Below are 26,172 nucleotides of genomic sequence, written 5' to 3' on the forward strand. Positions count from 1 at the left end.
TCAGCAAACTGGTGTTCTATTCCAGGTTCTACCACTGACCTGCTGTGTGATCTTGGGAAAGTCATTCACCTCTCTGGGCCTCTGTTTTCCCTCCCACCCTTTCTTGGTCTTGTCTATTTTGGTTGTAAGCTCTTTGTGGGCAGGGAGTCTGTACAATATCTAGAACAATGGGACCCAGATTGCTCTAATACAAATAATAATCATATTATTATGCATGATGCATGCAGTCTCAAGAGGGACAAGTACAAAATGAACTTACCAGGAGTACTTCTCTAGGTATAATGTGTAAGGAGCCTTTCTGAGTGGGTGTCCATTCTGTAGAAAACTCCTAAATTGGGAATTCACACAACTGTTATAGCCCTACGGTGCTTCTGATGGGTTGGGAAATTAGCTTGGGGGAGGCCCCCTGCTCTTCACCGAGTTTGTCCAGAATATCTTCCATCTACTGCATAAAGCACCTTTCATCCTGCTTATCAATCATGTTTAAAAAATCCCTCATAACCACCAACTAACCCCCTATAGTCACCTAATAAACTATACATAATACACCTCTACCCCGATATAACACGACCCGAGATAACACAAATTTGGATATAATGCGGTAAAGCAGTGCTCCGGAGGGGCGAGGCTGCGCACGTCGGTGGACCAAAGCAAGTTCGATATAACGCGGTTTCACCTATAACGCAGTAAGATTTTTTGGCTTCCGAGGACAGTGTTATATCGGGGTAGAAGTGTATTGTCAATAAAACCTCTTAATTTCTGGACTCATCTCACTGTAACGTCCTAATTTCCTAATTTCCTTCTGGATGTTTTAACTCCCAACTATTGCCCCAATCCTGTTCACCCACTATGAAACCACCATGTTTTTTTTTTTTAAACAAATGCTGCCTCTTCTTACTCTTATGTTAGCCTGTCATCATGCCCATGAAAGAACACATTCCTTACTCCTTAGAACAAAACAGGCTTATTGGGAAGGAAAATATTTAGAAACGGAACCATAGGTGTCTCACTCATTATATGGGTGAGGGTCAAATAATATTTGCAAATCGTATCCTTAGGCCTATCCTGTTAAAGCCTAATGCTATAAACTATAAGCTACATATGTACTTCTCTTTGAAGTCAATGGGAGTTCCATACAGAGAAGATAGCAGGATCAGAATCTTCAGCAGTAACTCAAAAAATTTCAGTAAGGGGATAAAAGAATTGGGGTTGGAAACTGAGGGAGGGAAAGGAGGAAAAAGGAGTTCAGTGACTTTAGGGAATGGAGTCCTGATGTCACAGGTGCTTACTGCCCAGGAAAGCAGAGCCAGAAGCACTCCAGGCAGCATACTTCTCTTCTGCTCTGTCTGGCAAGTCTTACAAGGCTTGGCAGAGCACAGAAACAATCCTCCTTGAGGCCCTAATGCCAGAGGATATAACATTTAACAGTCATGGACTAAAACATAGTTACAAGGACTAGAGTGATGAATAAATCTAGAAAGGGGTCACTGGCCTAATCAGACACTTCTCTTGTGTATATGCTCCATCACCTCTGCATGCAAAAACTGTTAGATGCATGCATGTGCACTGGCACTGGAACACTTTTAATAGTGCGGGGGTGCTGAAAGCCAGCCCCCTTATCTCCATTCATGCCCCCCTACTAGAGCTGGGGCTGGGAACAGGGCCGTGTCTCTGGAAGGGGGGGACCCGGACAGGGGTAAGGGGGGCCAAGGCTGGGCCCACAGCTGGAGGCGGGCATGGGGCCAGGAGCGGAGTCCTGGGCGCAGGGCCTGCAGCCGGGACTCCACATACGGGGCCAGGAGCGGAGCCCCACGTAAAACCTGGGGGTGCTACAGCACTCCCCATGCCCCTAGATCCCACACCTATGTGTATGCGTCCATTAGAACTATTGTTATTATTAAGTAGTAGTGCACAATTATAGATTCACTAACTAAAGGTCCCGAAGAAAGTTAATTTTAAATGTCCTTTGAGATTCTTTTGCTTTCAGTGTTGAACACAATAAAAAAAAAGCACAAAATACTGGGGAATAGCAGTAGAATGCAGGTAACGTCATTTTACTTGCTGCAAGATGCAATTAGTCACAAACAATTTCCATGTAATTCTATTTTGAGAGGATATTTGTTTAATTTTAAAAAAGAAGATAAAAAAGGTCTAGGTGAGACAGGTCAATGGACAAGACTAGCCTGTCACCTGTAGAAACCCGGGTTTTTAAAAACTTCGTTTCTAAGTGAAAGTCTGTGTGATCACACCTTACCTGTCATTTGTCTACACCACATGGTCAACGCCAAATTAAACATGGTTTGAAGATCACAACTGACTCTTTCTTGCACATCATTACCTGTAATAAAGATTCTGTAGAATGAATTGTGCACTCTGAGTCATTTGTGCAACCCTACCGTAGTCAAGTTATACCCTTAAAAGTGTTCAATAGATAGCAACTGTGAAAAAACAGGACAGGGTGTGGGGGTAATAGGCGCCTATATAAGAAAGTCCCAAAAAATGGGACTGTCCCTATAAAAACGGGATATCTGGTCACCCTATCAATAGAAGTACAGGCCTGAAATAACAGCACTGTTCGTAGGTCAGGATTGAGATGCATTGGCAAAGCTTTGTGAGGAGCTTACATTATGCTGTTTGCATTATGCCTGGTTTAAGTCAATGGTATTCATGCTTAGATTTAGCAAATTAACCCACAAAATTACAAAGTGAAAAGGTTAAACCAAAGGTTAAAAATAACTATCTTGACAGTTTATATCACTAAATTATTGTTTTCCCCTTGGCACCAGTGGCCCCAAGTTCTTGCCACTCGACAATGATTTATTTTTGCATTAGCACATACTGCCGAAAACTTCTGACCCTTAGAGGCAAAGGGTTAACCTCTGCATTTGTCAACAGAGCTGTACAAACCATGAACATAAAATAGTTGTAATTGAAGATTAGATAGAATGAATACAACAGTCATAATTTGGTGTGTGAATAATTCCCTTGTAATAACCTTAAATACAGAGGGACGCAAATCATGAGCGTGAAACTGTTGCTAAAAGAATGTGAATAGTTTGGGTGACATGCTGGTGTGCAGGCCATATTTCAACATAATTGAATTATAAAGGGTCAGTTTTGCTGCTGTGACAGGTCAGCAGTATTCCCAGTTCTGTTTTGTCATTCGATGGTCTATCCTCAGTTGGTTCTGATTATAGAATGTGATGACCGCATACATTTATTATCACTATATACTGTACTAAACCTTGGATGCTGCATCATCTCAGGCATTGGCACTCTTACAACAGGATTATTTGGCTATTTGGACTCTCTCCTCAGACCCTACGCTACCAGCACTCCCAGCTATCTTCAAGACATCACCGACTTCCTGAGGAAACTACAATGCATTGGTGATCTTCCTGAAAACAGCATCCTGGCCATCCATGGATGTAGAAGCGCTTTACACCAATATTCCACGTGAGGATGGACTACAAGCTGTCAGGAACAGTATCCCTGATGAGGCCACAGCATGCCTGGTGGCTGAGCTTTGTGACTTTGTCCTCACCCACAACCATTTCAGATTTGGGGACAACTTATACCTTCAAGTCAGTGGCACTGCTATGGGTATCCGCATGGCCCCACAGTATGCCAACATTTTTATGGCTGACTTAGAACAACGCTTCCTCAGCTCTCGTCCCTGAGCGCCCCTCCTCTACTTTCGCTACATTGATGACATCTTCATCATATGGATCCATGGAAAGGAGGCCCTTGAAGAATTCCACCATGATTTCAACAATTTCCACCCCAACATCAAACTCAGCCTGGACCAGTCCACACAAGAGATCCACTTCCTGGACACTACAGTGCAAATAAGTGATGGTCATATAAACACCACCCTATACCAAAACCTACTGACCGCTATCCTTACCTACATGCCTCTAGCTTCCATCCAGGACACATCACACGATCCATTGTCTATAGCCAAGCCCTAACATACCGAATTTGCTCCAATCCCAGACAGAGACAAACACCTACAAGATCTTTATCAAGCATTCTTAAAACTACAATACCCACCTGGGGAAGTGAGGAAACAGACTGACAGAGCAAGATGGGTACCCAGAAATCACCTACTACAGGACAGGCCCAACAAGGAAAATAACAGAACACCACTGGCCATCACATACAGCCCCCAGCTAAAACCTCTCCAGCGCATTATCAGCGATCTACAACCTATCCTGGAAAATGATCTCTAGACCTTGGGAGGCAGGCCAGTCCTTGCTTACAGACAACCCCTCAACCTGAAGCAAATACTCACCAGCAACTACACACTACATCACAGAAACACCAACCAATCCCTGTAGGAAACCTTGTTGCCTACTCTGTCCCCATATCTACTCTGGCGACACCATCAGAGGACCCAACCACATCAGCTACACCATCAAGGGCTCATTCACCTGCACGTCTACTAATGTGATATATGCCATCATGTGCCAGCAATGCCCCTCTGCCATGTACATTGGCCAAACCGGACAGTCCCCACGTAAAAGAATAAATGGACACAAATCGGACATCAGGAATGGTAACATACAAAAGCCAGTAGGTGAACACTTCACCTTGCGCAGTAAGCGGTTGGCTTATGCCTCAAGCATAAGATTTATGTTTTATAATTTCTTGACATTTTTAAAGAGGTTTTGCCACTAAGGTTTTTCCTGTTTTTGGGAAGGGATCACCTGCAAGAGTAGACAGGAAGGACAAATTGGAGATAGGACAGAAAAGGACATTCTATATTCCATGACATGTTAAGGAACTGAGTACCTCAAATGTTTCCGCAGATACCTTTGGATCAATTTTTGAGTGCTTTGTGAAGTTAATCTGGTGGCACGTACCGTTGTTCTTCTGGATTTAAATGCCTCTGGATTTAAATGCAGTTTCTGATCTATCTTTATTGAACTTTTCTCCCTTGAAGTAGGGTTGAAATTTAGGTATGAGGCGGATATCCTTAAATGTTTGGTTGTTTCAAAGCAATTCTTTGGTTCACATCAGATAAGCAGGATATAGTGTGAGAGAATTTGTCCTATGATTTTGAGTCAAGATTAAATGAAGGGGGGGGGGGGGGGCGAGGTATGAAATTTTTTATGATCTGGGAAAGACTTTTCTGGGGAGGGCAAATTTTTCTAGTGTTCTAAATTCCATCTTATCCTCACGAAATGTAAGACAGGGCACTTCAATGGAGAGGATTCACAAGTTTGGTATTTCAAATTCTTACAACTAAAAGTCTCATACAGGTAGTCTATCCAATGATTAAAGAATGATTTTGTAGGTCAGGAGACCGGAGTTTTATTCCTGGATCTGTCACTGACTTGTAAAAGGCCTTATTTAAACTCTGTGTCTCAGTTTTCCCATTTGTAAAATGGGGACAACACTTCAGCTTAGGATCTTTGCATTTCACAAACAAGGCGAAGTCCATAGGATGTAACTATAAGGTATTATAGTTATAAAACCAGAGTAGCATGAAAATAACACTGCTCTACAGCCAAAATGCTTCTGAAATAAATGTAGTCAAACTTTACTAATTCTGTGTCACTGAGAACGAAAATGATGCTTAAAATTGTTGATTGGCTCTAGTTTTCAAGATATGCTATTGGGTCAGTATATACGACCCTTGACTTGGGAATGGCGGAGGATAAGTGAGTTATAAAGGGAAGGGATCTCAATTTAAACCAGAAATGACTAAAATACATCTTGGACTGGATCTATGAATAAATCTATGACTGGGTTTGGACAGTACTTGCTTTTTAGGCAAAACAATGAATGATGCAATATGAAGCTGGTATTGCGTCATACATGATATGAACTGCATCATGTTATTCCTAGAAGTCATGGATGATGCAATCATAACGAAGCTTACATCACTCTGCTGAACAAATTGCCCTATATCAGCTCTAGAAATCATACAGTGTCGTGCTCTCTTATTTGTCAGTGTTTGATTTTGCAAAGGGACACATTTCTGTTTAGCCAAAGTGAGCAGAGATGCCTCGTACTTGCGTGAACAGTGCAGATAACTTCTGCTATGTTTGTGCTGAAGTGACTTTTGCATCACAAAAGCGCAGTATAACCACTCTGGTTAAGAAAGCCTATCACCTTTATTTTGGCTGCAAAATTGGAGATCAGGACAAGAGGTGGGCCCCACACATATGCTGCAACACTTGTGCAACAAATCTTGGCCAGTGGTTGAACAGGAAAAGGAAATCTATGCCTTTTGCAGTGCCAATGATTTGGAGAGAGCCAACAGATCATACCAGCAATTGTTACTTCTGCATGGTGCCTCCAGTTGGGAAAGGTGTGTCAAAGAAGAAAAAGTGGACTGTGCCTTATCCAAACATTCCATCAGCTATACGCCCAGTACCCCACGGAGAAGGACTGCTGGTTCCTGATGCACCAGAATCATTCTTACTTGAGTCAGACGAGGAAGAGGATGAAACTTCTGGTCCTGAACCATCAATGTCACAGGACCACATTTTCTCCCATCCTCCTCCTCTGAACCACACCTCATAACACAAGATTTGGAACTACCCAAGAGTAAGGCAGAGCTATTGGGCTCCAGACTACAGCAGTGGAATCTCCTGGCAGGTGATGTTAGGGTTTCCATGTTCCGTGACCGTCAAAAGGATCTTGTCCCATTTTTCTTCATGGAAGGTGATCTTGTAGCCTGCAACAACATTGATGGTGTGATGGCAGCCCTCAACATTGTTCACGATCCAGATGAGTGGAGACTGTTCATTGATTCATCGAAGACGAGTCTTAAAGCTGTTTTACTGCCTAATGGCAATGTTTTGCCATCAATTCCAGTTGGTCATGCAGTCCATATGAAGGAAACCTATGACAACATGGAACAACTTTTGAGGTGCATAAACTATGACCAACATCAGTGGCAGCTTTGGGGCGATTTGAAGGTTGTTGCTCTCTTGCTTGGTCTGCAGACTGGATACACAAAGTACTGCTGTTTTCTCTGCGAATGGGATAGTCGTGCAAGAGATTCCCACTACATCAAGAAAGATTGGCCACTCCGACAGTCATTGGAGCCTGGGAGGAAAAGGGTTCAGCATCCACCACTTGCTGAATCAAGGAAGATTGACAAAACACAAGCAGCTTTCAAGTACCTCCGTGGAAAATGTCCAAGGTTAAGTGAAGCTAAGATAAAGGAGGTGTCTTTGTTGGTCCTCAGATTCGTGAACTTCTTCGAGATGATGCATTTGACCGTGCACTGCGTGGCAAGGAAAAGACGGCACAGAAAGCCTTCCAGTTAGTGGCAATAAATTTTCTCGGAAACAACAAGGCAGATAACTACAGGTTGGTGGTGAAAAACCTCCTCAAGGCATACAAAAGCCTTGGTTGCAACATGTCACTAAAGATACATTTTTTGCACTCTCATCTAGATTTTTTTCCACCGAACTGCGGAGCAGTGAGCGACGAGCACAGCGAGCGATTTCACCAGGACATTGCAACAATGGAGAAACGCTATCAGGGCAAATGGAGCCCATCAATGCTTGCAGACTATTGCTGGACAGTGACAAGAGATGCTCCATTTAATGAATACAAGAGACAAGCCAAGAAGCGCCGAGTAGACACTGAAGAGGACTAAACTATGTACATAATAGTTTTTTGCCTTTTGTTTCATAATACATTTTATTTATATAACCCTTTTGCTGATTTTTAAAGTGTTACATAAACAGGACAGGTGAAATATTATCATGTAAAGCAACCATAAACACATGAAAAGACCTAGGTTTACAATTTATGATTAAAACTCTACTATCTACACAATATACATAGACATAAAATGTAAAAATTTAAATATCTTAGAAACAGTAGCCAATCAGTTTTTTTAATTGTCATATTTGAATTCAGCACATCAAAATACATAATAAATAGCACATTTTATCTCTGAAGCAGACGACTTCTCAAAAATTGTAGACCAGTGTTACAGGAGCTCAGTTTCTGGTGTCTCTATAGGCTCTGCACACTTAATGAGACAACATGCTTCATTTTTCAATTCAAGATGAAAATAATTTGCCAAATGTGCATTCCTTTCCCTCAAAACCTCTAAAGAGGCATATGTTTACTATGTACAGTGTAACCTGTTTTTAACCTCACACCTTCTTTCAAAGATTAAGCACAAAATAGTTTTACAACAGGAAATCAGAGTTCATTTCCTGTTTTAACAAGCATAATCCCTTGACCAATAGGCACAAATATTCAGTCCTCTTTATTGTCAATTAGTGCATTATTCATCATATATTACACAATTTAATGAAGGAAAGCAAGTTGCTGGGAACATTATTAAGTTCAAAATGTCTTTCACCTTATTTATCCGGACTCAATAAAACAGTTCAGTTACTGACTAGCAGCCTCCAGCTAGATTCCTGCTAGAGGCCCTTAAATCACTTTTAAACTCGAAATAACATTTTATTTCCAAACTCATACATATATACACTAAATATTTTCTATATTCATGTATAGATAGGAAGAATTTGAATAATTTGACACTAACTCCACCCTTTGAATTTCTGGCTGCCCACAATGGACATATCAGATATTTGTCTCTCCAAATCATATGACTAACAACCATCTGATAAATGATTTATAGAAACCAAAGAATGATCAGCAAAATAAAAATCCCAAGAGGTGTTCTTCCAACAAACTTGACACACTATTTGTACATTCAGTTCTATCTGCCTTCTACAAAGGTAGCACATTCAACATACATAATCACACAGCTTTTAATATTACCATGTCAATTGAATTTGTAAATTAATTGTTTGAAAATATAGGGCCTAATCCGAAGTGCACTGAAGTCAATGGGAGTCTTTCTAGAGATCTGAATGGGTATCAAATCAGGCCTTTGTTTTCCCCCAAACCATATATGAACTCAAATACACAAAAAGGGTAGGCAGTGCCGCAGTGGCTGTTGACCAGTGGCAGTCGTCTTAAAATGTTGAGCAGTATTGGGATCAGCCAGCAGATTGCCACCTATAAAAATGCAGTGGCAGAAGGCAGCCTCTTCCTGCTCTGTCTTCACCACCAGTGAACACATGCCATACACTGTGGGTAAATTGCCCAAAACCCTAACTTCCCATTGCTGGGTTGCAATTCAGTACATGCAAAGTTTGCCCCTTCATGTTTTGTTAGTTGCAAATAAAGCTGAAGTCAAAATCTACTGTTTGTTTCGGGTCCCAAATGGCACCTCCCTTGTGCAGCTGTGTTATTTTCTTGTTGCAAGTCTTTTAAGATATCTGAAAACAAGCTACTATGCATTGTCTAAAGAGTTCCTACCTCCACAGAAGATCCTCATCTCTTTTGTCCTTTTATAACTGCTGAAAAGGCAAGCTTCTCTCCTGCACTGAGGTTATTATCAGTACTGCATCAGAGACAGGTGAATGAAATGTTCAGAAAAAGAGGTCATGTTGGTTGGCCTCATTACAACATGACTGTCACACATTATGGTTAAAGTATAACTGAATCTGTAGCCAAGATTTTGAAGCGTGAACCTTAACTGTCCCCATACTGTACTAAAACCAGGGATGTAATGATGGTATAATGAATTCCTCTACTACAGTTGTATTTGTAGTACAGTAACTCCTCACTTACAGTCATCCCGGTTAACATTGTTTCATTATTAGGTTGCTGATCTATTAGAGAACATATTCGTTTAAAATCATGCAATGTTCTATTATAAGGTTGTTCGGCTCGCCCCGCTCCGCCTGCTCACCTAGCGCTCCTGCTGGAGAGCGGGGTCGAGGGCTTACCCCACTCCACCCACCCAGCATTCCAGCCAGGGAGCGGGGTAAGCCCCCAACCCCGCTCTCCAGCAGGAGCTCTGGGCGGGTGGAGCAGGGCAAGCCTCAACCCCACTCCCCGGCTGGAACACCGAGTGGGTGGAGCAGGGCAAGCCCCTGCGTCCCGACCCCACTAAACCCCTGTCTCAACCAAGCTTCACAATCATAATTGGTGAGTACAGTATTGTTTGTTTAAAATTATTTAAAATTTGTACTGTATATGTATATAATGTCTTTTGTCTGGCAAAAAAAATTTCCCTGGAACCTAACCCTCCTATTTACAGTCATTCTTATGGGGAAATTGGATTTGCTTAACAGGTTTTCGCTTAAAGTAGCATTTTTCAGGAACATAACTACAACGTTACTGTATAGTATAACAGCACTTGATCCAGACACATTGCCCAGACAAACCATACTAGAACTCAGGTTGTCCGCAATACAATTTTAACCATATTTCAGCACAGTTTACCTCAGCTGAGAACTCTGGATACACAGGAACAAAGTGAAAATGACTATCAATAAAATCAGACTAGCTTCATTGTACAACTTGAGTAAAGTGCTAGAAATCCAAAAAAGCCTCCTGTATACATGGGGGAAAATAAACTAGATAGTTAAAATCTTTCAGTATAAATAATGGTGACTTAGATTAATAACACAGTTGCCTATAACCACAGTATGTAATTTACATATAATACATGTTTAAACTGGGGTGGAGGAAGGAAGATTTAGAAAATTCAGTGTCAGAGATGGATTAAGTTAAGGGTCCTAGTTACTGACTAAGGTGAAATATAAGACCCTTTCCTGTCTATAAACATGTGTCTAATTTAAAAAATCCATTTAAATGAATTTTTTTAAAGTGACAATTGTAGGACACATTTTATTAAAATACTATATAGAGTTAAGAACCCGCATATCATCTTTTAACTTCATGTTAGAGCTGCATATTGAAAATCCTTGAAAAAATAAGAGACCTTTGAAACCTCACAGAGTGCACTTGTGATTTTTCATCGTAAGGTGTCCTTTGAAATGTTTAGCTACATGTTTAAATACTGTCATATTACAATAATTCTCTTTAATGGGGGTCATGCCCATGGAGTATATATGGCTAGGGATACTCTTGCTTTGTATATGCAGAACTAAGTCCTTAGTACAAGCACTTTGAGTGTGACAGCTCTTGGGCACACTGAACTGGGCAAATACAGCTCTTTGCTGCAAAAGATTAAATAATCCACCACGTCAAAGGTTTTTTGTTTTTTGCTGTACTAAGATCTATTGTCTAATTTTACAGATTGAGCTATTTCCACCTCCTGCCCAGAAACAGTTCTGCAAAGCAGTGACGCAAGTGACTATTTAATCTGCAGAAGTGATGCACTGGGCTATGCAAATGTTATTTCTCAACCAGAAATTTCTTAGCCGTTTCAGGGTATAATGCACTCTGCTAAACTCACAGATGTTTGATCTTGATCAATCTAAAAGCAATTCAGAATGGTGCAGAGGAAATTCAGTATGTTATACCTTGTTTTATTGGTGCCCTGCAGCTGGGTTTAGGCTTGAATTTAGAATAAAGTTCCAAATTTGTCAGCATAAGGTGGTGGCTTAGCAGTACTTCTAGCATTAATATCTTCTAAACATGGCTGTCAACAGAAACTAAATATGTACTATTTATGGAGAATGAAAATACCTTGAGTATATGTCAAGAAATGGTATGTGCCAGGTGATTTTTCCTCTCCCTGTTTTCTAGGAAGATGCATTTTCTATGGTATTATCTCACTGATTTAAATAAGCATTTGTGCAACAATGATATAACCAGATATAAATGTGTGTGAGAGAGAGACATGATTATCTTGTGCCTTTGCTCTACTCTTCCAATGGTTCAGGCAAACAGCAGTTAATGTTAGACTTCATGAAGAAGTCCGAGTTGGCTGTCTTATTAAATACATAGCCTTCTACCTTTTATACTACTGTTAAATGTCTTAGGTTCTTGCAAAGTTTGCTAGCAGCTCTTTCTCAAACCAACTAAACCTTTTGTTTTTTTCCATCTATTTCATATGCTCATTCAAAGAATTCCCCAATAATCAGCAGTGCCGTCTCCACTTCACTGAAACTACTCTGATTAACTGGTCTAATGACCTCTTCATATCCAAGTCTCAGGGCCTGTACTCCATCCTCATTGTTCTTTCTCTCTCCTTTGCCTATGACACTGTTGTACTCGTGTTGGTCCCAGGATATTAGAGAGACAAGGTGGGCAAGGAACTATCTTTTATAGGAGCAACTTCTGTTTTACCTTGTCTCTATGGAATTATTGGTTATAATTCTTGTCAAACTTAACATGATTTACATTGAGCTTATCTTTCCTTCCAAACCATCCCCTCTTTCCCATTCTCTGTCGTTGTTGACAATACCCCACCCTCTCACCAGACTCATAACCTGGTGTTCATCCTGGTCTCTTACCTCTTCCTTGCCCCACACGATTAGGCTGAGTCCAAACACTGCCATTTCTTCCTCTATAACATATCTAGAGTCTGACCTTTTCTTTCTTTCTTTCTTTCCACTCAGCTAAAACTTTCATTCAGATCCTATCATCTCCTGCCTTCTCCTCTCTGTCCTGCCCTAAATACACACATCACCCCTTCAATCCATTCAAAATGCAGCTGCTGAGATAGTTATGAACACATAAAAGCACAGCGCCTCTTTCAATCCTTATTTTCCATTGCATCAAATTTCAAACTTCTTGTCCTCACCTTTAAAACTCTTCACCACTCGATCTAAACTGATCTGCTCATCTTTTATCACATTAACCTCCATCATTTGATCAGTGTTTTCAGCCTTCTCCTGCACATATCTACATACTGTCCCTTATACATGGAATATCCTCCCTGAATTAATCCATAAAGCCAGTTCCCTGTCCACCTTCAAATCCCTCCCCAAGACCTATTTCTACTCTGATGTCTACAGGGAAGCAGTCAAACCAATGAGGCTAGGTTGTGTGGTGATTGGAGACAGCTCATTTTATTATAACTTTCCAATTTGAAATCACCATGTTATGCAATTGCTAACCTGTGTAACCAAGGTTTCAGAGTAGCAGCCGTGTTAGTCTGTATCCGCAAAAAGAATAGGAGTACTTGTGGCACCTTAGAGACTAACAAATTTATTAGAGCATAAGCTTTCGTGGACTACAGCCCACTTCTATGCATCCGAAGAAGTGGGCTGTAGTCCACGAAAGTTTATGCTCTAATAAAATTTTTAGTCTCTAAGGTGCCACAAGTACTCCTGTTCTTTCTGTGTAACCAAGTGATCTTGTTCTCTTCCCCAGCCCTCACTTCTATTTATTTGTCACACCTAATTTCAAACTAGATTGAAAGCTCTATAAGCAGGGATCATTTCTGCATCTGTGTTTGTGCAACACAATGAGGCCTCTTAGTGTTATCACAATACAGACTGCAGCATAATATTTATAGGACAAGATACACAACCGGCAGATCAAGGGGTGCACTCTTTAGCATGTTACACTTTAGCATAGAGTCTAGCTGGGCACTATTTCTTTGTGAGCATGCTAAAGATTGTACTTAAAAGCTCTTCTTAACTTAGACAGTTTGCAAGCTAGTTATAAATCTCACCACCATACACATTTTAAAAGGATAACTCCCCCACACCACAGGATGGCTGGCCCTTTAAGAGGAATTGAGCCCAGACCCACTTGTGACTAATCAGCTGCCTCCGGCTGGGGCGGGTGATCTTCAAACTATCACCTGATCCCTGGCCTCACAGCTTCAGCTGGTAGGCAGCTGATTAGTCATAGGTGGGGCTGGGCCCAACTCCCCTTAAAGGGCCAGCCACACTGGCACCCCCTCACAAAATGTATTTATGTTATTAGTCACAATAATAAGATGCCAATAAATTGTAAATGCACTAGTGGTGTGAAAAATTCCTCTCCTCACAAAGCACTCAAATAGTTTAGTCCATTAAGAGGCCTTCTCTTAATACCATCCAAGGAATTATTTTAGCATGGCAGACTGCAGGCCAGGCTGTCTCCTCATTGTGAGCCACACCTGGAAATTAACGAGGGCTTTATAATTCTTATAGCTAGTGTCAAATCAGGCAAGGAGATGGGCTGTCCCAAGAATCACTGCTAGCAGAGTGAGAGCGTATCATTTCACAATTCATCACACAGGGTCTGGAGGTGTTTTCTGCGTGAAGGGGAGGAATAACTTTCTGTGACAGGCTGACCTTTCCTCCAGATAGGTCAGTACACAGTATCTGTGACATTCCAGGGTTTGCCTGGTGCACAAGGCTGTGCATATTTTCAGTTGGATCTTGCCTTATAAATAACATTAACCTGTATTTAAAAATCTTTATTTAAAATATGACTTGGGCTTTAAATGTTTCAAGTTCACAGTGATGTTATCAGAGATGAATCATGGCAAAAGTTGTAGTTGTACTATGAATACCTCACAATTAATGGCAAAGTCATTTCTTTCTCATCTCTTAAAGGAGAGACTTTTTTTGCATGATTGAAAATACTGTTTCTTAACTGAACCAAACTGCAGTAAAAGAAGCTTGCATACTTGTGCAGTATATGGAACAGAGCAACAACAACAAAAGTGGCTTAGCTGAAAAGTGAGAAAGTACAAAACTGCAGTGGCTTTCTGAGGGTGGGTAGAATCACATCACAAAATCGAGTAATTCTCCACCCAAGCATTACTAGTGAATGACTTCACTGGTTTCCTAAACATACTCCAACAGCCTTCCTGCCTCCACTTTGTAAAGCCAAGCAATGATGTCAACAGTCCACCTGTGAGAGTGATGCAGCCCGTGGGTCAGGGTCACAGGGAACTGTGATAAAAGCCATGCAGTGTTAATTACATATGCCTCTTGTTTTACTGCTGATTTCCTCTGATAAGGCTCAGTTCATTTTTCCTGGAAAGACTTCCATGCTGAAAGGGAAACAGAGCCAATCATAACACAAAGCTAACACTGCTTATAGAATGTGAAGACAACATACCATGTTTGTGTTACACAAGAAGCTATATGTCCCATTTCAATGCTAGGTTAAATATGAATTGCATTAATTTACACATTCTAGTGATACAAGGTTAAATCACATGTTTGTTATTGCAAATAATTATTGCTGAAAGAGAATTTATTACCTTTTTTTCTTGAAAATACTCTTTCAGGTTAAGTTTGTTCTTATAGTAGAGAGCTTTGAGCCAGGCCAATTAAAGCAGAGTTCTAATAAGCTGTTTGCTGTACTAAAGCGATTAACAAAAACAACTGAACAGCTCTTCCATGTTGAAGTGCAGGGAATACCTACAGGTGAAAATCATACTTTAAGACAGCAGTGTAATGCCCGACACTTAATTAGTATTAGAATTATTGTTGCAGTTTCAATGAATGTGCAGTGCCATATCATGTACTGTGGAATTAAAAGACTTCCAAACACCTTAAGGGTCTCTGCAGATTAAATATTAGGATCCTTGTCCCTTCCCTAACTGAACCAACAACCAACAAAATAATTATTTTTAAAATACCGTTTTTCTTCTTTGTAATCTAATCCAACCTGATCTCAAAATGGGATGTTTTCCCAAGTGCTATCTATTTTAAGGATAGTACCATAGTACCTGATCACTGGTTACTTTGATGATCAAGGTAAAAACCTCCAGCGTTCATCCCCTTCTAATTTTTTTTTTGGCTAACCAAATGTTTTCAGGTGGCTTCCTTACATATGTAGACTAAGTGACTCTGGAATATTGAGCTGTGGAAGAAAGAATAATGCCTGCAAATCCTAGGGCTCAATGAAACACGCAAATTTGCTGACAGCATAGCACTTCCAGAGCATGGAACATCTGGATGGGGGTGAAAGAGAAAAATGCACTAAACTATCACTACAGTTTGTTTAATGACAATCATAACCTTTAACTCTGTAATGTGAGTGAGTGATAAAGCTTTATGAGTGATCCTTCTAGAAATCTGATTCCAGAGCTCCAAAATGCTACTAAAACCAGGAACTTCATAACAGGATCTATATTTTTAAATAACAATTTATTTTCATTTAATTACATTTAATTTGTATAGGACTACAAGAGTTTTAAGGAGCTTATTTTATAAATTTACTTTACTTTTTATATAAAGTAGAAATGAATAAACTAAGAGCCACAGAAGAAATCTTAGTTGGACTCCTTAGTGGTCACTGGATTATAATGTCTTGCTTAACAAATTCACAAGTGCCAACAAATCTTTAAAGAGGGGCTGTTATGATTACCTTATGTAAGCAATATTAGAAAAACTAGTTAAAAGTATAGTATTGAAAACAATCAACCAAACAACAAGAAAAGAGGAAACTGTAGAATTAATATGACTCTTGCATATAATCATGTGATCATTCTGCTTGTATGTTACATCCAGTGTCTGTCTATTTAGAGTATAACTCTTTGGACACTTACTCTATGTGTGTACAATGGGGTCTTTAGGCTCTGTTAGAATACAAATACATAATAATAAAGAATGACTACAAGTACATACAGACGTACTGTAGGTTACACATTAAATTGTCTGTTCAGTCCTTGATATGAAAAAGATCTGCATATGAGCACTATGTCTCTCATTAAAGATAGAGTGCCTGGCTCACATGTGCCTTTCAAAGTCTGTCCAGTCGGAAATCACATATGCAAAACCTGCTCCATGACCACCTAAATTTTGGTTCCAGGCTTGAAACTGGCATAACTGCCCCAGATGGGCAAACACTATACAAGGCACACTTGAGCCCTTATTCTGGCCACCACTGACCCATGGACAACCCTCCCCATGCACATTACTCCAGTTAGGCCTAACAGTAATCTGCACAAGACATAGATTTATGCTGAATCATGGCTAGTATACACTAAAATATGCATACTAGGCCTCACTACTAAGCCCAACCCCAGCACATCCTTCTCTGGCAACCTAAAGAGTAGCATTTCCATGAATTTGAAGGGGCACCAGACAGTATCGGACTTTCATTTCCCCGCCTGGCCATATGTATGTGTGCAGTCCAAGATGGAATTTGGCAGTAAGAAGAAAACTTTTAATTATTTCATTCTATTGTCAGTAATTCGAGTTTAGTCTCATTCATCAAAGTATCGGACGTTATGAGTGTCATTTACTAGCTGTACATGGAAGGGTCCAACCATATGATTGACAGCACTTTTAGAAAATCCTAGTAGCTACTGTGCCGCACTTGTGGTGAATGCACTTACCCTGGTCACGTACATAGAAAGCATATCCCCAAGGCCAGTGAGTCCTAATGACACAGTTCCCTGAACTCCAGGACCTCTCCTTCTCAGGAACAACTTCCTTCCTTGCTTCCAACATTTGATTGTTTCAGAGGGAATTTAAAACAATAAGTTAGATGCTCTCAGCCATTCCCCAGTGTGCTGCCATGTAAGGAAATCATGCTGCGTTCTGGGAAGATAAGATAACACCAGGCAAGTGTTCTCCTCCGGAAATGCAGTAGTGCCTGTGTCCCTTCTCTAGCACCATTCCATGATTCAGCTACAGGACTAGTAATAGCTCGTGCCATGTGATGTCAGAAGCAGTCACAAACAAAATTAATATGGCTGGCGATAAGGACAGCAGCTTCTACGAATCACAACAGTACACCAGATGAAAAAGTGGAACGTTACGTATTATAAGCCTTGTACTCTAAACTGTTACTTTGAAGGGATGGGTAGGAAGAAAATGTTTCTATGATGAACAGAGTTACAAAGTTATTCCTAAAAATGCAATGATGGGTTTATATTAGTATCTTATACTTTATGCAAACATAGTAGAATAGCTGATACTGGCAAATATACTTAAAAATACACATGCAAACGCTTCAGTCCATCCATCTAAATCCAGCAGGTTGTGGATACAGGCTGAGATTTTCAGGAAACTAAGGAAGCTGGGCTTGTAAACCTCATTTTCTATGTGATTTGGGTGCCTAAATCCCTTAAGCTCACCTGAAAATGTCCAAAACACCAACACAAGAGCTACTTTTTCAAGTGAAATGTGAAACTCCAACTGAGGAATTACACTAGCCCATCTTGTCCTACTAGCCTGGAACCAAAAAGCACAGAAAAATAAAATGATTTTTAAAACATGAACTCTCTGGGATCACATATAACAAACGAAAACTCATATAACTACTTATAGTCTGTTGCTCTGAATAGCAAAAGGGAAATGTGCTTGCATGACAATTGTGTTATGAAGAGAGAGAAAAGATACATTTCAAGTCTAATATTTGTCACTCACCGTTCCTACTAATGGGTAGATGAACCCAGCTCCGATGCTGGCCCGCACATCACTAATAGGAAGAATGAAGCCAGTTGGAACACCTTTCCTCTCAGACTGGTGGGAGAGGGACAGGTGCGTTTTTGCCATGCAAATTGGAAGATTTCCAAAACCCTGACAGAAGATAAAGAAGGAAGAAATATTATTTGTAAGGTTATTCACAGATTAATACAGTCACAAATTCCAAGGCAAGAAGGGACCACTGTGATCATCTAGTCTGCTCTCCTATCTAACTCAGGCCACAGAACTTCCCCAAAATAATTCCTGTTTGAACCAGAGCCTATCTTTTAGGAAAACATCTAATTCTGATTTTTAAAGTTGCAAATGAAGTCCCTAGCCTGCAGCATTTTACCTATTACACATCTACTCAATCATCTGTTTTAGGATTAAATAAAGGCACCCAGTTTTCAAACATGTAGACACACTCATGATATTTAAAAGAGACGCTTGACAGAGAGAAGGCTGCCTTTCACCAGAATGACTGAAAAGTCTTGGTACAAATAGCACCTATGATATGCAATCTAGCAGTAATTGATGCCTTAATAGGAAAGTGATTGTGATTAACCACATGGAAGAAACAGTTTGAACAAATTAAATTTATCTTGAAAAAAAGATTATTGATCCATGTGTTGTGGCTTATACACCAGCTTGAAAAATCAATAAACACAAATATTGAATGTATCAGATAAGAAAAAAGTTGAATTTATTATATTCTGTCAAATATAAAATCAAACCTGTCCAATTTTTGGCCCAATTCTCCAGTACCTTGCACTTTGTGTAGATATTTACACTTGTGCAAAGTGAGTCTTAAGGAAATGTCTACATGGTGATGGCAAAGCACAACAGAGGGCTGTGATTTGTAAAGTATTCTGACATATACTATCTATCTTTAAAATGGGGAACAAGGAAGACCTGGGGAATTATAGACCAGTCACTCTAATTTCAATACGTGGAAAGATACTGGAGCAAATTACTAAACAATCAATTTGTGAGCATCTGGAGGATAATAGGGTTATAAGGAAAAGTTAGCATGGATTTGTCAAGAACAAATCATGCCAAACCAACTTAATCTTTTTCTTTGAAAGGATTACTGACCTAGTGAAGGGGGAAGACTAGACATGATATACCTTGATTTTAGTAAGGGTTTTCACACAGTTCCGCAAGACTTTCTCATAAATAAACTAGGGAAATGTGGTACATGAAATTACTGTAAGGGGGGTGCACAACTGGTTCAAAGACTGTAGTAAAAGAGTAGTTAATCAAAGGTTTTCTAACAAACTGGGAGGACATATCTAGTTGGGTCCTACGGGGGTCAGTCCTAGATCCAGTACTATTCAATATTTTCATTAATGACTTGGATAATGGAATAGAGAGTATGCTTATAAAATTTTCAGACGACACCAAGTTGGGAGGGATTGCAAGCACTTTGGAAGACAGGTTTAAAATTCAAAATGACCTTGACAAATTGCAGAATTGGTCTGAATTCAACAAGATGAAATTCAATAAAGACAAATGCAAATTACTTCACTTAGGGAAGGGAAAATCTAATGCACAACTACAAAATGGGGAATAACTGGCTAGGCGGTAGTACTGTTGAAAAGGACTGGAGGTGATAGTGGACCACAAATTGAATAGGAGTCATCAATATGATGCACCTGCAAAAAAGGCTAGTATGATTCTGAGATGTATTAACAGGAATGTTGTATGTAAGATGCAGGAGGTAACTGTCCCACTCTACTTGGCACTGGTGAGGCCCCAGCTGGAGTACTGTGTCCATTCTGGGCATCACAATTTAGGAAGGATGTGGACAAATTGGAAAGAGTTCAGGAGGGCAGCAACAAAAATGATAAAAGGTTTAGCAAACCTGACCTATGAGGAAAAGTTGAAAAAATGGGGAATACTTAGTCTTGAGAAAAGAAGACAGAGGGGCAACCTGTCAACATTGTTCGAATATGGTAAGGACTGTTCTAAAGAGGATGGTGATCAATTGTTCTCCATGTCCACTGAAGATAGGACAAGAAGTAATGGGCTTAATCTGCAGTATGGGAGATTTAGGTTAGCTATTAGGAAAAAAAATTCTAACTCTCAGGGTAGTTAAGCTCTGGAACATGCTTCCAAGGGAGGTCATGGAGTTCCCATCATAGGAAGCATTTAAAAACCAGTTGACAAACACCTGTCAGGGATGGTCTAGGTTTACTTGATCCTGCCACAGTGCAGGGGTCTGGACTTGATGACATTTCGAGGTCCCTTCGAGCCCTACATTTCTATGATTCTATGTTGTGCTCTATCTGCCCCTTGTAGACCCTGATAGTTCGCAGATACTTAGTTCATGTTAACATAGTCCTCTTTGAAACAATTAACATCAATTGCATTAGTGCACTTTACAAATCACACTCCTTCAATGCACTTTGCCATGTAGACAAGTCCTAAAATGGTCCATATTGATGTGATAACATTTTACAACCACTTTGTACTCCATTTGCACAAGTATAACTATAAGTTGCAAGGCTGTGGAGAATCAAGTCCAGTGTTTCTGATTGTGTGCTTTGATGTCACTTTACCTGTTTGCTGTAACGACTGATTTGAGATTGTGCTGCAGGAGACAATTCTATATCCTCAGCTCCATAAACCTTCTGAGCAATGATCCTTATTTTTTCAATAATAGGAAGCTGTAGAAACAAAGATGAGCACAAAAATATTAATAGAGGTCTTTGAGGGACTAAGATACTCTGTATTGAGGGTTTGTCCAAGTCTCTCAGTCAGATTCAGTCCAGAGATAGGCAGGTTTCCTCTGGTAAGTGAAGGGCCTTTGTAATGGAAAAAGCCTTATACAGGAGGAGTACACGGGTGGAAAATGGTTTTGGCTGCTCCATGGTTTTGGGGGGATGGAAGCTGTAGGTGGTTTGTACAGTCCCCAAACCAGGCAGTAATAGCCAGGCACAGGGCACAGCCAGCATGGTGGGGGGATGCACTAATTCCCCTTCCTTCTGGCAGAAATCCCAAAATAGTGGGAATGGCAACATCATCTGCCCTTCCTCAGAAGGCATCCTGGGGTGCAAGGGATTCTCATAAACAAAATAGTATAAATTTACTTTTCATTTGCAGGCCTACAAGAAAGGAGGAAATTCTTGGCTTAGTTTTAAGCAGCAGGAATTGACATAGGACATGAGCCAAAAAGCTGCAATGGATAACAGTGATCACTACCAGGGTTGACTGGGGGGTGGGGGGAAGGAGGGGAGGAGGAGACAGAAGAAGAGGGAACAGTTGCACCAGGGCCGCAAGCTCAGGGGGCCTCCAAAAGGTCTGTGTAAAAGTGCAATGGGAGAGGGTAGGGCCCCAGAAAATAATGTACCGGGGGCCTCAAATTTCTCTCAACAGACTGGATCACTACATAATTGTGTTTGCTATCATGATTAACAAAACTGCAGTTAATATGACAGGGTACCGAGTGGTAGAGAATGCTTGTTCCTCAGAAGTAAAAGAAATTTTATAGCAGGTACCATATAGGGGTCAATATTGCATTGACCAAAATTCTTCCTGATTCTCTCTTTCCCTGCTCTCCCTCCCCACCCCCCTTGTAAGCACCTATGTTGTAAAGCACTTTGAGATCTTTGGAGGAAAGATGTTATAGAAATACTAAGCATTCTAGAGTTATATTTTAAAATCACATTTAACTTGATAAGTGTCCAATTAAAAAATTTTACTGTGAGGATTCCAGACCTCTTTTAAAGTAAGTACATTAGGAGGTGAAAACAATACTTCAAAAAACTGTAAAGAAAGACCTGATAACCTCTCATTTCCCCTGAGCTTTTAAAGCAGAAATATTTATTTTGATCTGAGTCAAGAAATTGTTTTGTGAATATTAGCACACACAGCATGTGTGCACCAGCTTTTGTTTATGAGTTCCACAGTATCCCTTTAAAGATATCCTTACTACACAGAGCTATATCATCAACTGAACACAAGGGTTTGTGTCAGCCAAACTCTTTTTGTGGCTCCTATTACTTCTGATTTTACGATTTATTTTTGAAAGATAAAATTCCAAAGCAGACCGACTTCACATTAATGGGATCTCCAGTACTAGAGACATAGCAAGAACAAAAAGCTGGCTTGCCACCCATTAGAATAAACTAAATCACAACACAAATAAAGCTTCTAAGTCTTGTTCCAGACCCTTCCCTCACAAAAGTCTGGTAAAATGGGGTCTAATGAAAACCAGGCCACTGGATATCTTTTGAAAATGACGACTATATGGCTACTGTCATTTAATTGCATAGGATTATGTCACATTCTTGACTCCAGGCTTTCTAACAGATTCCAACCCATGCAATAAAATCTAATGAAAGTTGGAGATAATGCATCATAAATATCCCGGATGCAATTCTTAACTGAGTGGAATACTTCAGCTGGCACAGATAGCCATCATGAGACTAAACCTCTCCCATGACCATTATTATGATACTTTCATGTCAGCTGCAGTTGTAAATACAGAGGAAAAAATGCAAAACATCTCTGTTAACTTGTCTTTTGGGTGCTGCCTGGATGCAGCCAAGTACTCAAAGCCACAGCACAAGAAAACATTCCACTGTCTACTGTCAATAAGCTGACTGGCAGAGAACAGAAAGCCTCCTGTTGCCTCTTTGTCTGGTTTTTAACTTTTTTTTTTTTTTTTTTAAATAAGATGCAGAATGTGTTAAAGTCACAATAAAGGGTTCAAAAGGCAGAGCTGTTCATTTAGAGTCAAACTGTATTTGCTTCACAATACTGCAGACCATTTTTCCATAAACAGGCTACTCCAAGACAATTCTTGTAATTATTCCTCCAGTGACCATATTTATAATTTCCAAACAAAGGGCCCATTCCTGCCAGGTGCTGGCTACCACCAGCTCTGATTACTTTAATCAGGGGAGAGGGTGTCCTGCCTCTCCCAGAAGTTGCTTAAAAGCTTGCAGGATTGAGTCCAAGCCTATCAGTGGAGTTCTATGAGATAAAACAGTATACTGCTTTACAAGAATTTAGAATACTCCTCAAGCTCCGATTTAAACTACATTTGAGTAATGATAATGCCCCAATTTTTGAACGTTTGACCAGGCAGAAACATAAAATTGTAAGAGTATGTGCAAGTGCAGTTTTTAAAGGTGGAGGAGGCTGTCACAAGAGTAAGACACGTACACACCAATGGGGAGGCTAGTGGCTGAGGCCTTGCATATATGCCTGAGCCTATTTTCAGAATTGCATGGAACTTAGTCAGGTCAAACTGGATGTGCACCAGCTAAGTATTGCCTTGGCAGGAGCAAGCCTCGAGCTCTCTAATCCAGGGGTTCTCAACCTTTTTCCTTCTGAGGCCCCCACAACATGCTATAAAAACTCCACAGCCCACCTGGTTTTCTGCATATAAAAGCCAGGGCCAGTGTTAGGGGGTAGCAAGCAGGGCAATTACCTAGGGTCTCAGGCCACCGGGGCCCCCCATGAAGCTACATTGCTCAGGGTTCGGCTTCAGTCGCGGGTGGCAGGGCTCTGATCCTGGGCTTCAATCCATGCAGCAGGGCTTCAACCTTCTGCCCTGGGCCCCTGCGAGTCTAATGCTGGCCCTGCTTGGTGGCTTGCCGGAAACCTGCTTACGGCCCCTCAGGGGGCCTTGGACCCCTGGTTGAGAATCACTGCTCTAATCAGCTTGCTCTCACACACACTTTGCTTGAGTTTGAAGGGCATTGTACTGTGTGCAGGATTCCCCCGTTTATCTGAAACTAACCTTTTTGAAAGGTATTATATTTTTTAGAGTCCCATGGCTACCCCTATTTAATACCAGTTCAGAGTTCGGAACTAAAAGTTTTCCTCCGTGACTCAAGATTTTCAGTAAAGCATCTAAACAATTTAATGTAATTTCATGAACTATCTTCTAAATAGAAACCACAAGGTACAGTTCGTGATGCATACACTCAATTAAATTAAAACAACAAAAAACATATTTATCAAGATCGAGGCTCTACTAATTGAAGTCAGTTTTTACTTATTTACCACTGCAGTGAGCAGGATGTCTACATAACATTTATGAACAATTCATGATTCTTCTTGTGTTTGCCTTTTAAGAAGGCTTCTTATCCCTACTTTCTCAATAAAATTATCAAACGCTTTGCTACTAAAATCCTATAACCCTAATAGGGTCATTGAGTAACATCTCCAACTACCAGGTCACTCAAAGAAACAAGAACATCTTTTTCATAACAAAGGTTTTATGCTATGAATTTTACTAGTCAGAATTAACTAAAACTCATCAAATAAAAACATTAAAGTTTCTTGTTTCTGTTCCATACTTAAATGATTCCACAAAATCCAATGAGATAGAAATTCCTAAGTGGAGAGGACTAGTCAGAAGAATCTGTATGCATAAAAATTCCAAATTGCAAGAACACAAATATTCTAGTAGTGCTGAACAAGTGGCCACCAAATCAGAGAAAGGATATTGAGTGTGCATTGTTAAGAGAATTCTAAGAGGAAAACAGCATCTTAAACAGCAATAATGTGCAATAATAGTCAGAGATGCCATGGCAATTCAATAGAAGTTGAGAGCATTCAGCATATTGCAGTATAGGAACCAATAATTTTAATGATGTTAACAACAACATTCATAGGGCTAGATCCTGGGCACAGGGATCCACATTTGCAGATCCAGTTGCAGGATCTGGCCCATACTTTGCACGTCCAAGGTTCCCAATTTAGCAAAGCATGCTTAACTTTAAGTCCATGGGACTTAAGCACATGCTGAATCAGGGCCACAGAGTAAAATTTTGAGAAGTGCCTGAATAACTTAGGCTTCTAAGCCCCTTTTGCAAAAGGGATTTAGACCAGATTTTTAAACATATTTAGGGGTCTAGTGGGATTTCCAAAAGCACTTAGGTGTCTTACTCCTATTGAAATTAATAAGAATCTCACTAGCCGCCTATCTGCATCTTTAGGTGCCTAAAGACCTTTAGAAATTTGACAATTAGAAGCGCAAAACTCTTAATCACAATGAGAATTAGACTCTTAAGTCACTTACTCTATTTTTTTTTTGTTTTGTTATCCACAGTATCTTACATTGGATGCTGTCAACACATCTCACAAACAGCTTCACAATGCTCCTGCTATCTAGGCATGTATTGTATTAAACTCCATTTTACAAACAATTAAAAATGAAAATTAAAAAAACTAAATCCAATTCCCCTCCCCCCCCCCCGAAGTGCTCTATATAAGGCTGTGGATGTTTTTACATAAACTGAATAAATTTAAACAGCTGATAAAGACATTTTCAGCAACCAACTCATTAATTTTGGTAGTTTTGGTGTCTTTAAATGCAGTATAAATTAAAGATATTGGAGAACTCATTTCAGATGAGCTCCTTGTACAAAATATAGTATGAAACAGTCAATGTACATTTATACTGAACATGACATGAAGTGCAGTAGGGTTAACTTGCATGCATACCTGTTGGTGCCATTCTAGGGAAACAACAGACCCTCACAGCTTTGTTAGAAAGCACATATATTGCCGGAAAGTGACACATTTAGAGACCCCTGAGGTACATGCTTCAACCCATAAGAATGCAGAATATGGAAACAAGTTCATTCAAACGGCAAGTCACAAACATCACGAATATGATTAACTCCTTAGCTCCAAGAGCTGGATATAACCCCCATCCTGCAGCATTTAATATAGTACAGCAAAATGCAACAAGTGCTATAGTGACAGTCACAAAAATATTAACTTCATTATTATTACACTGAGGAATCCACCTGAATAAAACTACATATGCAAGATATACAATAGAACCGCAGAGTTATGAACACCAGTTACAAACTGACCAGTCAACCACACACCTCATTTGGAACCTAAGTATGCAATCAGGCAGCAGCAGAGACAAAAAAAAAAGCAAATACAGTACAGTGTTAAATGTAAACTACTAAAAACATACACGGAGAGTTTAAAAAAAGATTTGACAAGGTAAGGAAACTGTTTCTGTACTTGTTTCATTTAAATTAAAATGGTTAAATGCAGCATTTCTCTTCTGCAC

General features: G+C 40.1%; 1 protein-coding gene across 2 annotated transcripts in view; it reads right to left on the reverse strand.

Annotated features, from left to right (window-relative positions):
• The window catches only part of MTHFD1L (methylenetetrahydrofolate dehydrogenase (NADP+ dependent) 1 like), a 240,469-nt gene that overhangs the window by 56,402 nt on the left and 157,895 nt on the right, over positions 1 to 26,172 (reverse strand). For both annotated transcript variants that reach the window (XM_054023202.1, XM_054023203.1), the window contains exons 25-26: positions 20,684 to 20,791; positions 18,084 to 18,236 (exon numbers count right to left, since the gene is read on the reverse strand). In XM_054023202.1, the coding sequence (XP_053879177.1) occupies positions 18,084 to 18,236; positions 20,684 to 20,791 (261 nt within the window). The remainder of the gene's footprint in view (positions 1 to 18,083; positions 18,237 to 20,683; positions 20,792 to 26,172) is intronic.

The sequence above is a fragment of the Malaclemys terrapin genome, chromosome 3 (genome assembly GCF_027887155.1).
Source record: "Malaclemys terrapin pileata isolate rMalTer1 chromosome 3, rMalTer1.hap1, whole genome shotgun sequence".
NCBI lineage: Eukaryota > Metazoa > Chordata > Testudines > Emydidae > Malaclemys > Malaclemys terrapin.